The 15,663-nt window shown below is 35.8% G+C and overlaps 1 protein-coding gene across 1 annotated transcript in view; it reads left to right on the forward strand.

The window, feature by feature from the left end:
- The window catches only part of LOC121385801 (ATP-binding cassette sub-family C member 4-like), a 32,153-nt gene that overhangs the window by 11,262 nt on the left and 5,228 nt on the right, over positions 1-15,663 (forward strand). Inside the window, exons 8-19 of the mRNA XM_041516593.1 lie at positions 278-409; positions 2,686-2,826; positions 3,574-3,611; positions 4,529-4,848; positions 7,103-7,182; positions 7,826-7,976; positions 8,866-9,096; positions 10,293-10,393; positions 11,717-11,908; positions 13,068-13,223; positions 13,913-14,002; positions 14,658-14,830. Coding sequence (XP_041372527.1) covers positions 278-409; positions 2,686-2,826; positions 3,574-3,611; positions 4,529-4,848; positions 7,103-7,182; positions 7,826-7,976; positions 8,866-9,096; positions 10,293-10,393; positions 11,717-11,908; positions 13,068-13,223; positions 13,913-14,002; positions 14,658-14,830 — 1,805 coding nt within the window. The remainder of the gene's footprint in view (positions 1-277; positions 410-2,685; positions 2,827-3,573; positions 3,612-4,528; positions 4,849-7,102; positions 7,183-7,825; positions 7,977-8,865; positions 9,097-10,292; positions 10,394-11,716; positions 11,909-13,067; positions 13,224-13,912; positions 14,003-14,657; positions 14,831-15,663) is intronic.

A 15,663-nucleotide genomic window follows, 5' to 3' on the forward strand; every position in this document is an offset into this window, starting at 1 on the left:
TACCATAACTAGGTCACCATGACCTACTTTTAAAGCATTACTGCACATTAAAGGAAATCGTTGTTTGGGTCATATCTTCTTATCAATTCATATGGGATTATCAAATACAACTTGGGATGGTGTTTTGTACCACAACTAGGTCACCACAACCTACTTTTCACTGATTACTCAGTTTACTGCACATTAAAGGAAATCCTTGTCCGGGCTATATCTTCCATATCAATTCACATACAGTCATCGGCAATAACAACACTGATATTGTCTTGATGTTTTGCAGGGAACTCTTTATGATGTTGGAACCTACTCCGAGTTGACATCTCGTGGTGTTGACATCGCAACATTCATAAAGACGGAGGAGACACCCACAGAAGACACTGACACCAATATGGATGTTGATGACATGTTGTTGGTAGGTGCTGAGCCCTATGATGGAAAGTAAAGTTTGTTTTATTTAACAACGCCACTGGAGCACATTGATTTTTTATCTTATCATCGGCTATTGGACGTCAAATATATGGTCATTTTGACACTGGCAGGATAGCACAAACCATGACCTTTGTTGAACCAGTTATGGATCACTGGTCGGTGCAAGTGGTTTACACCTACTCATTGAGCCTTGCGGAGCACTCACTCAGGGTTTGGAGTCTGTATCTGGATTAAAAATCCCATGCCTCGACTGGCATCCGAACCCAGTACCTACCAACCTGTAGATCGATGGTCTAACCACGACGCCACGAAGTCAAATGTTGCAGTTAAGTCAATTTTGTAAATATGAATATCTTTACCCCACCCCATCCCCCCAATGTTAGTATTTTTAAGCTCTATCTCCCTCTTTAGGTGACATATACTATTATTTAGTATAATTGTATTAACTTAAAGTAAAGTAGGGCTAGTGAATTTTTAATCATGGCTAGTAGTTTTTAAAATCACTGATCCCATGGCTAGTGGATTTAAAAAAAATTCTAAAAGCCCTGAGAAAGCAAAAAGCAAATAATTTATTTTTATTTATATATGCTGTTTTATGGGTTTTTTTTTTTTAGGTGTTTAAGTGTCTTGTTGATTGCAAAGTAACTGGATGTGCAAAAATGAGTAGTACGGCGGACTACCAGTTTTAGATATCTAGTAGCCTGAGTGAGAAATTGGTAGCCAAAATACCATGAGCTACTGCTAAGGTTGAGCTCTGATGACCTTACTCCTCCCTGCTGAGGTGTAGCCTTACCGCTCCCTGCTGAGTTGTAGCCTTACCCCTCCCTGCTGAGGTGTAGCCTTACCCCTCCCTGCTGAGGTGTAGCCTTACCCCTCCCTGCTGAGGTGTAGCCTTACCGCTCCCTGCAGAGGTGTAGCCTTACCCCTCCCTGCTGAGGTGTAGCCTTACCCCTCCCTGCTGAGCTCTGTGGTGGCCTGACACCCACTCCCACAACCCCCCTCCTGCTGAGGTGCAGCACTTTTGGATTGAAGCTTGTACTTGGATATGAATCTAGTGCAAAACAAATTTGATAGTTTAATTACTTTGCTATCAAGACTGGTATAGTTGTAAAACACCTGATCCCCATCAGTGGGCCCAATGGGCTATTTTCTCATTCCAACCAGTGCCCCACTGCTGGTGATACAAAGGCTGTACATACTATCCTGTCTGTGGGATGGTGCATTCATATAAAAGAGGCTATTTCTCGTTCCAACCAGTGCACCACTATTGGTATAACAAAGGCCGTGGTATGTACTATCCTGTCTGTGGGATGGTGCATTCATATAAAAGAGGCTATTTCTCGTTCCAACCAGTGCACCACTATTGGTATAACAAAGGCCGTGGTATGTGCATTCATATAAAAGAGGCTATCTCGTTCCAACTGTCTGTGGGATGGTGCATTCATATAAAAGAGGCTATTTCTCGTTCCAACCAGTGCACCACTATTGGTATAACAAAGGCCGTGGTATGTACTACCCTGTCTGTGGGATGGTGCATTCATATAAAAGAGGCTATTTCTCGTTCCAACCAGTGCACCACTATTGGTATAACAAATGTCGTGGTATGTACTACCCTGTCTGTGGGATGGTGCATTCATATAAAAGAGGCTATTTCTCGTTCCAACCAGTGCACCACTATTGGTATAACAAAGGCCGTGGTATGTACTACCCTGTCTGTGGGATGGTGCATTCATATAAAAGAGGCTATTTCTCGTTCCAACCAGTGCACCACTATTGGTATAACAAAGGCCGTGGTATGTACTACCCTGTCTGTGGGATGGTGCATTCATATAAAAGAGGCTATTTCTCGTTCCAACCAGTGCACCACTATTGGTATAACAAAGGCCGTGGTATGTACTACCCTGTCTGTGGGATGGTGCATATAAAAGAACCCTTGCTGCTAATCGAAAAGAGTAGCCCATGACGTGGCGGCAGTGGGTTTCCTCTCTCAATATCTGTGTGGTCCGTAACCATATGTCTGACGCCATATAACCATAAATAAAATGTGTTGAGTGCATCGTTAAATAAAACATTTCTTTCTTTCTTTCATATAAAAGATCCCTTACAGCCTTGAAAAGACTAGACCATGAAATGGTGGCTGCAGATTTCCAATGCCATATATAGCTAATTAAAATTAAAATGTTTTGAGTGCATCGTTAAATGAATTATTTCTTTCTTTTTTCTTGTTGCTGGTATTGAAGTTCTGTTTTATTGTTCTAGCTGTCGAGCACGGCCGAAGAGCTCCAAGCGGAGGACAGCGAGACGGGAACGGTGGGTTGGTCCGTGTACTGGCAGTACTTCAAGGCGGGATACGGATATTTTCTCAGCCCCGTGGTCATTATTTTCGTTATAGGAGAGCGGGTACGTTGTCACACTATTCACAATAAGATTAGGAAAGTAGCAGTAACTTGATATGAGACATTTTACAAAAAAAATTGTGTATTCAAAAACTCTGTTCACGAATGGCTGTTCTTGTTGCACCACCAGATGAAGTAATGGGGGATTTGAAATGAAGAAGAAGAAGTTTGTTTTGTTTAACGACACCACTAGAGCACATTGATTTATTAATCATCAGCTATTGGATGTCAAACATTTGGTCATTTTGACATATAGTCTCAGAGAAGAAACCCGCTACATTTTTTCCATTAGTAGCAAGGAATCTTTTTATATGCACCATCCCACAGACAGGATAGCACATACCACAGCCTTTGATATACAAGTCGTGGTGCACTGCAGGTTGGGTCGAGAAATAGCCCAGTAGGGCCCACTGACCGCATCAAACGAGCGCTTTACCACTGGGCTACGTCCCGCCCCAGATTTGAAAAGAGTTTTGATTTACATGGCGTAATAAAACATGTAGTGTAAGCCCTGAAAACTGGACCATCTGTAAACTGGAATTCCCTCAAAGCCAGATGTTTTTCACATACTCTCTTCAAATATCAGTATAAAAAAGAACCTCTCTAAAGCAGACGTTTACTCTGTCCTGGTGATGTCTGGTTTACAGGGGTTCACAATATTACTATAAATAACTTGATCTCATTTGAAATATTACTTTTGACATTCTATCTGGTTTGACATTCAGCAGATGTTTATTTGATCTCTTTTCAGAGTTTAATGGTAGCAGCAGATTGGATGCTAGCTAAATGGTTGGTATTAAATATTTAAATACTACTTTCTTACTTCTAATTATAATTATGTCAACCTGGATAAAATAGATTGTTTGTGATATTATTGTAATGTTACAACTTTAAATTTTCAAATAATAAAAAATATTTAAAATACATTTTGCTGGTTTCATGCTTAACATAATTCAGTTTCCATTACATTTGTTAACATAACATCATCCCATTGGTCCAGATGTAGCAACGGGAGTTTGTTCATTTCTCGATGAACGTAAATATTACGTAGTCTGGGATGACGTCATTTTATATGGGCAAGTTGTGTTATTGAGCATTATTGTTTAAGGACCAAAAATAATTCAAAATAAAGTATGAAGTTTTAATGCTAGTATTAGTAAGTATGTTTCAATTTTAATTATAAGTATTGTCGGTTATTTCTTGTATGTTCATCTCGGTATAAATTAAAAAAAAATCATCCGCAAACTTATGTGAGAATGGCTTTGCCAATTTACAGTTTGCGGATGATTTTATTTTTTCATATCCAGATGAACAAAAAGGAAATAACAGATAATCCTTAATTACATTAAAGGGTACTTAAATATTAGCTGATAAAAATCATATATACTGCAGTGTTCGAAACAAGCACTTGTCCATTTGTTCTGACAAGTAAAAATTTGCTCGGATAAACAAAATATATCTCGGTGCTTGTCCAGTAGGCAAATAAAAATGTTCAGTGTAGATTTATTTTTGAGCAATCTAAAACATTGTCCTTACACTTGAATAAAACAAACCATATATGTGGACAAATGGAAATATTGGCTGACAAGTAAAGATTCTGCTTATTTCTGTCGCTGTTTTGTACATTTAATTTTCTTCAAATACTATTAACAATATTATATGAAATAAGATTTTTCTCACTCAAGAAATCTTTTTTGCATTTACAGGGCTGAATCTGTGCAATTCGTGCCATCACATCTACGAAATGAAACGACACTACCTGTTTTAAACAATGCTTCAGTATTCCACAATAAGTACCTTGCCACTACATCGACCATATTGTCGGACCCAGGTGTCAAAGACTGGGCTCACATGCCTCAAACCTTGCAATATTTTGTGATATTTGTGTGCGGATTTGTCGTGTGTGCCACGGTGTTCAGTGTCACCCACTATCAGCTGTGTGCCTTCGCCTCACAGCGACTTCATGACAAGATGTTCAAATTTGTCCTTGGTGCCAAAACGCAGTTCTTCGATTCTAATCCTGTAGGTTAGTATTGAAAAAAACACCAACTTGGTGCCAAAACACAGTTCTTTGAATTTAATCCTGTAGGTTAGTATTTAAAAAAACACCAACTTGGTGCTAAAATACAGTTCTTTGAATCTAATCCTGTAGGTTAGTATTTAAGTTTGAGAGAGAAATGACTTGGCTCTATGATTTTGACCTCGCATGAGGCCTGTATATGAAAGATACTGTGCTGCTAAAAACTTGGCCCTCTCTACAGTTTGAGAGAGAAGTGACTTGGCTCTATGATTTTGACCTCGCGTGAGGCCTGTATATGAAAGATACTGTGCTGCTAATGGAAAATAGTAGTGGGTTTCCTCTAAGACTGTATGTCAGAATTACCAATTGTTTGACGTTAGTAAATATTGTGCTATAGTGGTAACATTAAATAAAACAAACTGTAACTACAGTGAAAGCCCTTTAAACCAGACACCCATATAACCAAGTACAAAGAATTACCAATTGTTTGACGTTAGTAAATATTGTGCTATAGTGGTAACATTAAATAAAACAAACTGTAACTACAGTGAAAGCCCTTTAAACCAGACACCCATGTAACCAAGTACAAAGAATTACCAATTGTTTGACGTTAGTAAATATTGTGCTATAGTGGTAACATTAAATAAAACAAACTGTAACTACAGTGAAAGCCCTTTAAACCAGACACCCATATAACCAAGTACAAAGAATTACCAATTGTTTGATGTTAGTAAATATTGTGCTATAGTGGTAACATTAAATAAAACAAACTGTAACCACAGTGAAAGCCCTTTAAACCAGACACCCATATAACCAAGTACAAAGAATTACCAATTGTTTGACATTAGTAAATATTGTGCTATTGTGATATCATTAACTAAAACAAACTGTAACCACAGTGAAAGCCTTAAAACCAGACACCCATGTAACCAAGTACAAAGAATTACCAATTGTTTGACGTTAGTAAATATTGTGCTATTGTGATATCATTAAATAAAACAAACTGTAACCACAGTGAAAGCCCTTTAAACCAGACACCCATATAACCAAGTACAAAGAATTACCAATTGTTTGACATTAGTAAATATTGTGGTGCTATAGTGGTAACATTAAATAAAACAAACTGTAACCACAGTGAAAGCCCTTTAAACCAGACACCCATATAACCAAGTACAAAGAATTACCAATTGTTTGATGTTAGTAAATATTGTGCTATAGTGGTAACATTAAATAAAACAAACTGTAACTACAGTGAAAGCCCTTTAAACCAGACACCCATATAACCAAGTACAAAGAATTACCAATTGTTTGATGTTAGTAAATATTGTGCTATAGTGGTAACATTAAATAAAACAAACTGTAACTACAGTGAAAGCCCTTTAAACCAGACACCCATATAACCAAGTACAAAGAATTACCAATTGTTTGACGTTAGTAAATATTGTGCTATAGTGGTAACATTAAATAAAACAAACTGTAACTACAGTGAAAGCCCTTTAAACCAGACACCCATATAACCAAGTACAAAGAATTACCAATTGTTTGACATTAGTAAATATTGTGCTATAGTGGTAACATTAAATAAAACAAACTGTAACCACAGTGAAAGCCCTTTAAACCAGACACCCATATAACCAAGTACAAAGAATTACCAATTGTTTGACATTAGTAAATATTGTGCTATTGTGATATCATTAACTAAAACAAACTGTAACCACAGTGAAAGCCCTTTAAACCAGACACCCATATAACCAAGTACAAAGAATTACCAATTGTTTGACATTAGTAAATATTGTGCTATTGTGATATCATTAACTAAAACAAACTGTAACCACAGTGAAAGCCTTAAAACCAGACACCCATGTAACCAAGTACAAAGAATTACCAATTGTTTGACAATAGTAAATATTGTGCTATTGTGATATCATTAACTAAAACAAACTGTAACCACAGTGAAAGCCCTTTAAACCAGACACCCATATAACCAAGTACAAAGAATTACCAATTGTTTGACGTTAGTAAATATTGTGCTATTGTGATATCATTAAATAAAACAAACTGAACTACAGTAAAACCCCTTTAAACCAGACACCCATGTAACCAAATACAAAGTCCTATTTTAAGGTGTGTTTGGTTTAGAGAGGTTATGTACTGTACTGATATTTCAAAAGAAAGTGAAAAGTGACCGGTTTTGGGAGAATTCCACTTTACAGAGGGTTTGGTTTAGAGGGGTTCCACTGTATATCTCTTTGTGTTACAGGAAGAATTCTGAACCGGTTCTCACGAGATTTGGGATTTGTTGATGATCCTATGACGAGATGTTTGTATGTTGTCATTGATGTAAGCTATTTATATAAATTTTATTACATTTACATTTACATTTAAAGACATTTATTAGCATAAAATAAAATATTGTTGTGTTTATTAAAAAACTTGTGTCATATATTATTGTCAACCTTAGTGTTCATTGCTTTCTTTTAAAGGTTAACTTTTTATTAAAGTAAAGATAAAACCAAACAAAAATATTTTTGCTAAGTTGTAGTCAAATATCTGGAGACGATGTTACGTACATGTATGTTTTCATTTCCAGTAAGAGTTATTTCAGGTTTATACAAATTATTGAAAATCATGAATTAAAATTGCTTTTGGCTAAAAGGAAAAAGTGCCGAGAGTTAACTTTTTTGGAATAGTGAAGTAATTTTTGTTTGATTTTCCTCTTCTGCTGTATAGTATATGTACAAAAAAAAGTGCAAAATGTAGAAACAATTTTTTTAAATGTTTTATCACTAAAATATTTGTACAATATTTTAGAGATGACAGCATCCAATTTAACATGATCAATCAAAATTATTGCATAAAATTCAAATTGGTAGTTAGTAACAAAAGTGTGAAAAAATAAACCAATCTCAATTCTGATGATTTTATCATGAAATTTTGTCAAATATCTTAATTGTAAACTTGATTGTGATATTTTGTATTTTAGTTCACTATGCTGATGTTTTCCACGACAGTGGTTGTGTGTATGGTGTCGCCATGGTTACTGATTGCTGTCATTCCTGTTGCCATGTTTGTTATATTTATTCGCTATTTTGCAATTCGGACTACAAGACAGATCCGTCGATTAGAAGCAGTGTGTAAGTTTTACAGCTGTATTTTCACTTTCTTTCTTCTTCTTCCTTTTTTTTTTATTTTTTTTTTTTATTTTTACAAATAAACACCATTTTAAACTATTAATCTATATTAATTAGTATATTTTTATAGTTACAATTTAGTAATGTCCAATATAATGATATACAGATAATTGTTATCATCTGTAGGCCTATATATAATTGGGTTTAAATTGAAAACTCAAAATACTGAGTTAGGCATGAGTCTGGTTTTTATTCTTACACAAGCAAACCGGCCTTGGTGGCGTCGTGGTTAGGCCATCGGTCTACAGGCTGGTAGGTACTGGGTTCGGATCCCAGTCGAGGCATGGGATTTTTAATTCAAATACCGACTCCAAACCCTGAGTGAGTGCTCCACAAGGCTCAGTGGGTAGGTGTAAACCACTTGCACCGACCAGTGATCCATAACTGGTTCAACAAAGGCCATGGTTTGTGCTATCCTGCCTGTGGGAAGTGCAATAAAAGATCCCTTGCTGCTAATCGGAAAGAGTAGCCCATGAAGTGGCGACAGCGGGTTTCCTCTCAAAATCTGTGTGGTTCTTAACCATATGTCTGACGCCATATAACCATAAATAAAATGTGTTGAGTGCATCATTAAATAAAGCATTTCTTTCTTTCTTTCATACAAGCAAGAACTATTTCAACTAAGGAAGAAAATTACTATTGACTATATAATATCACTGAGTCACCAAATAAACATTTTCCATTTTGGGATTTTTTTTATCGTAGTGTTACACTAATAATACAATGGTCATTCTATGTAGTCACATGCTTTTCAACTTTCATTGGCTATAAGCATGAAAATCAAGTTTAAAATTAACACACTAAGAAAACTGGTCTATTTTTGCGTTTTCAGCCAGAAGTCCGGTCTATTCCCACGTATCGGACACAATTGGAGGTCTGCAGACGATCCGAGCATTTGGTAAACAGGACCAGTTCACGGAAAGTTTCGATGGTTACCAGAACCACCACTCGAGCGCCTGGTTCCTCTACCTGGCGTCGTACCGCTGGTTCAGCATCCGCTCCCTCTTCGCTGTCATCGTCTTCTACAACATCATCATCCAAGTGTGCCTCGTACTACGCAACAGTAAGCTACGGAAACGGATATCTATTTTTAGATTTTTTAAGCTATCTTAGCGCTACAATATCATAAAACTGTTGTAAGGCAATGTTGGTTTTAGAATCTAGGGTCAAGATTCTATTATTTCTAATGAGTTTGAGATTTTAACACTGTGATAAATTATATGCATTTGGTATTCTTAATTTTTTTAGTCAAACTCCAAATAAGCATTTGTGAGAAGTCTGATTGAAATGAATTATAAACTGTAATGCATGGATTTTAAAAATTTAGCATAAAAAAACTAAATGACAGTGAGCATGGAACCCGGATAGACCTGGGCCCTGTTCCATAAAACGATCTTAGCGCAAAGATCACCTTAAGTGCATGTGTTAGCTGTGCAGTTACGGTGATCTTAGGTCTAAGATCGCTTTGTGGAACGGGGACTTGGACGATTTATTGCTATGTTACAATACGAAATTAATTTGTTGACTGTATTCAAGTTTGATCATACTGGTCCTATTATACTGGGGGAAAAAGTTTTCTGGAGCAGGGGTTAGGGTTTCAGTGTTCCTGGATCCATATGTCTTATTAAAATTATTCTTAAATGAATTGATTGAAAATTATATCAAGATACATTGATCAGACATGTTATTAAAATGAATCCTAAATGAACTCACTAAATATTATGGCAAGATATTTTGATAAGACAAGTTATTAAAATACATCTAACCAACTGACTGAATATTACATCATGCTACTGTGATAAGACAAGTTATTAAAATACATCTAACCAACTGACTGAATATTACATCAAGATACTCTGATAAGACAAGTTATTAAAGTACATCTAACCAACTGACTGAATATTACATCACGATACTCTGATAAGACAAGTTATTAAAATGCATCTAACCAACTGACTGAATATTACATCACGATACTCTGATAAGACAAGTTATTAAAATGCATCTAACCAACTGACTGAATATTACATCACGATACTCTGATAAGACAAGTTATTAAAATGCATCTAACCAACTGACTGAATATTACATCACGATACTCTGATAAGACAAGTTATTAAAATGCATCTAACCAACTGACTGAATATTACATCACGATGCTCTAAGACAAGTTATTAAAGTGCATCTAACCAAATGACTGAATATTACATCATGACACTCTGATAAAATGTATCTAACCACTGACTGCATATCGTTTAGGTATTTCCAGTGGACTCCTGGCCATGATTCTCATTTACTCCAGCGCCTGGATGGAGCCATTTGAGTTTATCATGAGAATGAGTGCCGAGCTGGAAAACTATGTGAGTATCCAGGATGTCTTCATTATTAAAAAAAAATTCAGCACGTTTTTCTTCACACAAAATAAAGTCTCTGAGATAGTTGGCAGTAAAGTCCGAAATCCATCTCCTGGCTGCACATCTGCATTTAATTTTTATAACATTAACATGTTACATAATTTACTCCATGGAAAGGAAAAAGAGCATGATAACTGACTGGTTGTGGGTACCCAGAAACATAGCCATTTGATTAGTTGTTGGAATGATAGGACCAGTCCATAAGAATTGAACTAAAATTAGAGGTCATTTTAAGTATTTCACAACGAAGAAACACTCAAGTTTCGGTCTGTCTGTAAAATATAGTTGGTTTATGTCTGTATGTTCCACCTCTTCTGAAATTGTGACATGTTCCAAATTCATCTCCATCCTGTCTGTCCGTCTGTCCGTCGGCCCACATATAGTTTTCCAGATATTATTTTTTTCTTCATAATGCAATGAAATATTGAGCTGAACATTTTTGTATAGCTTTATTATGTTCAGTTACAGATCAAGTTTGACTTTCATTACAATTTACCCATTTGTAAGAGACTTATGGCCCTTGAACTTAGGAGATATGAACATTTGTTTTCAAGACATTATTTTCAGAATGCCTCAAGATATTGAGCCGACATTTCGTATATATCTTTATGTACCATTACAAATCAAGATTGAATTTCAAGGAGATATTCCAGCCAGTGCTCCACACTGGTGTAACAAAGTCTGTGGTATGTACTATCCTGTCTGTGGGATGGTGCATATAAAAGATCCCTTACTGCTAATCGAAAAGAGTAGCCCATGAAGTGGTGACAGCGGGTTTCCTCTCTCCATATCTGTGTGGTGCTTAACCATATGTCCGACACCATATAACTGTAAATAAAATGTGTTGAGTGTGTCGTTAAAACATTTCCTTCAAGGAGATATACCCATTTTGTGGCAGAGTTATGGCCCTTTGCAGTGGCAGATCCAGAAAATCCATTTATGGTGGGCCCCAATTACATGAGGCAGAATGCCACGGGAACTTTGGGGAAGGTTTGGAGGGGGATCGTAAAAAAATTTAAAATTAATATATAATAAAATTATAACAGTCGCAAAATTTAGGGGGGGGGGGCCTGGGGCCTCCCTAGATCTGCCTCTGCTTGGACTTGTTGGGACATGTATTGCTTTAGCAGTACTCTAGAATGCTTGTTAACAATGGATATTTTAATTTAGCTACTGTCCAGTGACTATTTAGTTGGTCATCTTTACTTCATCTGTCAGTGCAGATCTGAAATAAAACAATCACTAAAAAATAAACTTTTGTTTTGACAGATGACATCCGTCCAGCGAATCCTGTCTTACTCGAAGGTGGAGCAGGAGAAGAGTAAGCGCAGTGACAAACCCCCGCCACCGGACTGGCCCATGCGGGGATCGATCACCTTCACTGACGTGAGTCTGCGATACACCGACAACACACCCTGGGCTCTCAAACACATCGACTTTCACATCAAAAGCAAAGAAAAGGTTTGTCTTTGATTATACCCACATATCGTAAGCAGGATTTAGCTCAGTCGGTTGAGCGCTCGCCTGAGGTGCTTGCGTCACAGGATCAAACCACCTCGTTGGATCCATTCAACTGATTGGGGTGTTTTCTTGTTCCAACCAGTGCACCACAACTGGTCAGAGGCTGTGGTATGTGGGGGGTTTTTCAGTGGGAAAGTGCATATAAAAGATCTCTTGCTGCTAATGGAATAATGTAGCAGGTTTCCTCTGATGACTACGAGTCATAATTATCAAATGTTGACATCCATAAGCCATTGATTAATTAATCAATGTGCTCAAGTGGTGTCATTAAACAAAACAACTTTAATTAACAAAAGTTTGACATCCAAACAGCCAATGATTTAATTAATCAATATGCTTTTGTGGTGTCGTTAAACAAAAACATAAACAAACAAACTTGTATGGGTTTTTTAGTCCCTACCAGTTTAACGAGATGGGACTAGATTTCATCTCTGTCCTTTCCTGTTACAAATCAAGTTCGACTTTCATCAGAAATTACCCATTTTTGAAAGGGTTATGGTCAGATGAAGTTCCACTTTCATGGGAATATGCCCATTATTGAAAGGGTTATGGTCAGATCAAGTTCGACTTTCATGGGAATTTACCCATTTTTGAAAGGGTTATGGTCAGATCAAGTTGACTTTCATGGGAATTTACCCATTTTTGAAAGGATTATGGTCAGATCAAGTTCAACTTTCATGGAAATTTACCCATTTTTGAAAGGATTATGGTCAGATCAAGTTCAACCTTCATTGGAATTTATTCAAGGACATAACTCTTTATTTATAGCCTTTGAATATTTTTAATTAAAATACTTTTGCATTTAGTTTAATGTTACAGTTTTATGTTTTAGCTCCATTTCTCAAAGACTATAAATTGTAGATGGATGAAACTTGTTTTATAGTTGTTCCTGTGGGTGTTCATCACTATGGATGTGAAAAGAATTATTATTATTAACAATACCCGTGATTCATTAAACTTTTTTTTTTTTTTCTTAATTTTTCACAAACTATAAGTTCTAGATGGATGAAACATGTTTTATAGTTGTTCTTAAAGATGTGCATCACTATGCATGTGAAAAGAATGATTATTATTAACAATATCTGTGATTAAATTTCAGATTGGAGTGGTTGGCAGGACCGGAGCTGGTAAGAGTTCTCTCCTCGCGTCTCTGTTTCGCCTCGCTGAGCCGACGGGGAAGATCTGGATTGACGGGCTCGACGTCACTAAGATCGGTCTGCATGAACTGCGGGAGAAAATATCCATCATACCACAGGTAGGTTATGTACTCTGACTCAGCAGTCACCATGGTTAAGGACAGGTCATTGTGGCATATCGTTTTGACTTCATACAGAATAAATATCAGATATGTCATTATTGTAATTTTATTTCAGATCCATTTTTGTACATGATACAATTTTTTTTAAATAATAATAATGTATGTTACATTACATCAGAATAATGTGGGTTTTGTGTAAATTATTGTTATGATAATATGTTAATTATTTCAAATGTAGAAAGTCCACAGTCAGAAAAACTCACAAGTGTGAGGGAATAACATGTGCTACATTTCAGTCCCAAAATTAGGTGTTTATTTATATTTTTCCTGTCCCAACCAGGACCCAACAGCTGGTATACCAAAGGTGTGAGAATGTGCATATAAAAGATGTCTTGTTACTAATGGAAAAATTAAGGTTTCGTCTCGGATAATGTGTCAGAATTATCAAATGTTTTACATCCAGTAGCCAAAGATTAGTAGTGGTGTCGTTAAACAAAACAAAATTATAAATTACGTCACAACATCAAATATGAAAAAAAATCACTATCAAATTGAGAAGTGAGAAATATATATAATATCGATATATTTTAATCCCACTGTCCACCTTCACATCCCAGTCCTTGTCTCTCCAACTGCAATTACAGTTTAGCAGTGTAACAAACAAACTCATGTTTTGTATGTTTCAGGACCCCACTTTGTTTAGTGGGACTCTGAGAAAAAACCTGGATCCCTTTGATGAATACAGGGATGAAGATATGTGGTACGCTCTGGAACAGGTAAACTATTCATAGTTCAAAATGTATGAAATAATAAGTTGAAAATTAATGAAGTTATATAATTAAATTTTCTGTGCATCTATGTAACCTTACGGCAGTCCGATTGGTCAAGCGATGCTTACTTTTTGGCGTTCATATCTTGATGAACCTTCAAAAATTAAGTCATGGCTACCATTTCAAAAGAGCGATCTCTAGCTGGTCAAAGACTGTGGTATGTGCTTTCCTGTCTGTAGGAAAGTGTATATAAAAGATCCCTTGCTACTAATGGAAAAATGTAGCAGGTTTTTTCTGACTGTTAACCAGTGGAAGGACGTTACTTTCACATTGACAGGAACATGAAGCAGAAGACTCATTGGAAGATTTACGTCATTACATTGACTATTGGGATGTTCAGACCAGTCTATTCAACTAATGGGGAAATGCCATTTGTTAGAGGTCAGGTTAAGTATTGTTAATAAGAGAAAATACAAATTTTGTTAGTGTGTTTATCAACAATTAATTAGATACAAAGTTAAAATGAATATGAAAGAAATATTACAGTAGAGACTTTTTTTTAAAATAAAATATTATACAAGTGTAGAGACAATTTTTAATTTTAATAAAATATTATACAACTTGTATAAACTTATTTTCTCTAATGTATCCAATGGTTTAGGTTCAGCTGAAGAAAACGATTGAGCGAGCATCGGGAAAGCTGTGCATGGAAGTGTCAGAGTCAGGTCACAACTTTAGCGTCGGTCAGCGACAACTGATCTGTCTCGCTCGGGCCATTCTCCGCTACAACAAGATTCTTATTCTGGACGAGGCCACAGCAAATGTTGACCATCGGTCAGTGTAACAATTAGATTTGACCATTGGTCAGTGTAATAATTAGTTGCCCATTGGCTGTAATAATTAGATTTGACCTTTGGTCAGTGCAATAATTAGATTTGACCTTTGGTCAGTGCAATAATTAGATTTGACCATGTGTTGGTGTAATAATTAGATTTGACCATTGGGTGTAATAATTAGATAAACCATCGGTCAGTGTATTAATTAGATTTGACCATCGGTCAGTATAATAATTAAATTGGTCATGTCATAAATAAACCAATGTCCACTATAGCAAGATTTTTATTCTGGAAAAGGCCACAGCAAACATTGATCAGCAGTCAGTGTATTAATTACATTTGTCATGTCATAAATAAATTAAAATTAGCCCACCTAAAATTAATTAAATTAATGAGAATATTACAAAGTAGCATAATATTTTACTTTTAATAATATTTTTACAACTACAAAATAAACTTTAGATTTGATTGGGTATGGATACCTTTGACTGTTCTAAATCAAGTATCAACATTATTATGTTTTGAATTATTATTTGTTGTGATTGAGTGCGTCGTTAAATAAACATTTCTTTCTTTTTGTTGTGATTCTGTCGTTGGTTTAAAAATATCTGTATAATTATTCGTATTTTATTGGAAATAAACTGTGGATTTTTGCAACTTTTGTAATTTCATAGATCATTTGGCTAAATATTTCAGCTAACTCTGGAACACTAGTTTGAAATATAATAGTTTTGATTAGTAGTTTATTGGAAATAAACTGGGTTTTTGCAACTTTTATAATTTCATAGATCATTTGGCTAAATATTTCAGCACTAGTTTGAAATATAATAG

Source organism: Gigantopelta aegis, chromosome 2, assembly GCF_016097555.1.
Source record: "Gigantopelta aegis isolate Gae_Host chromosome 2, Gae_host_genome, whole genome shotgun sequence".
NCBI classification, from domain to species: Eukaryota; Metazoa; Mollusca; class Gastropoda; order Neomphalida; family Peltospiridae; genus Gigantopelta; species Gigantopelta aegis.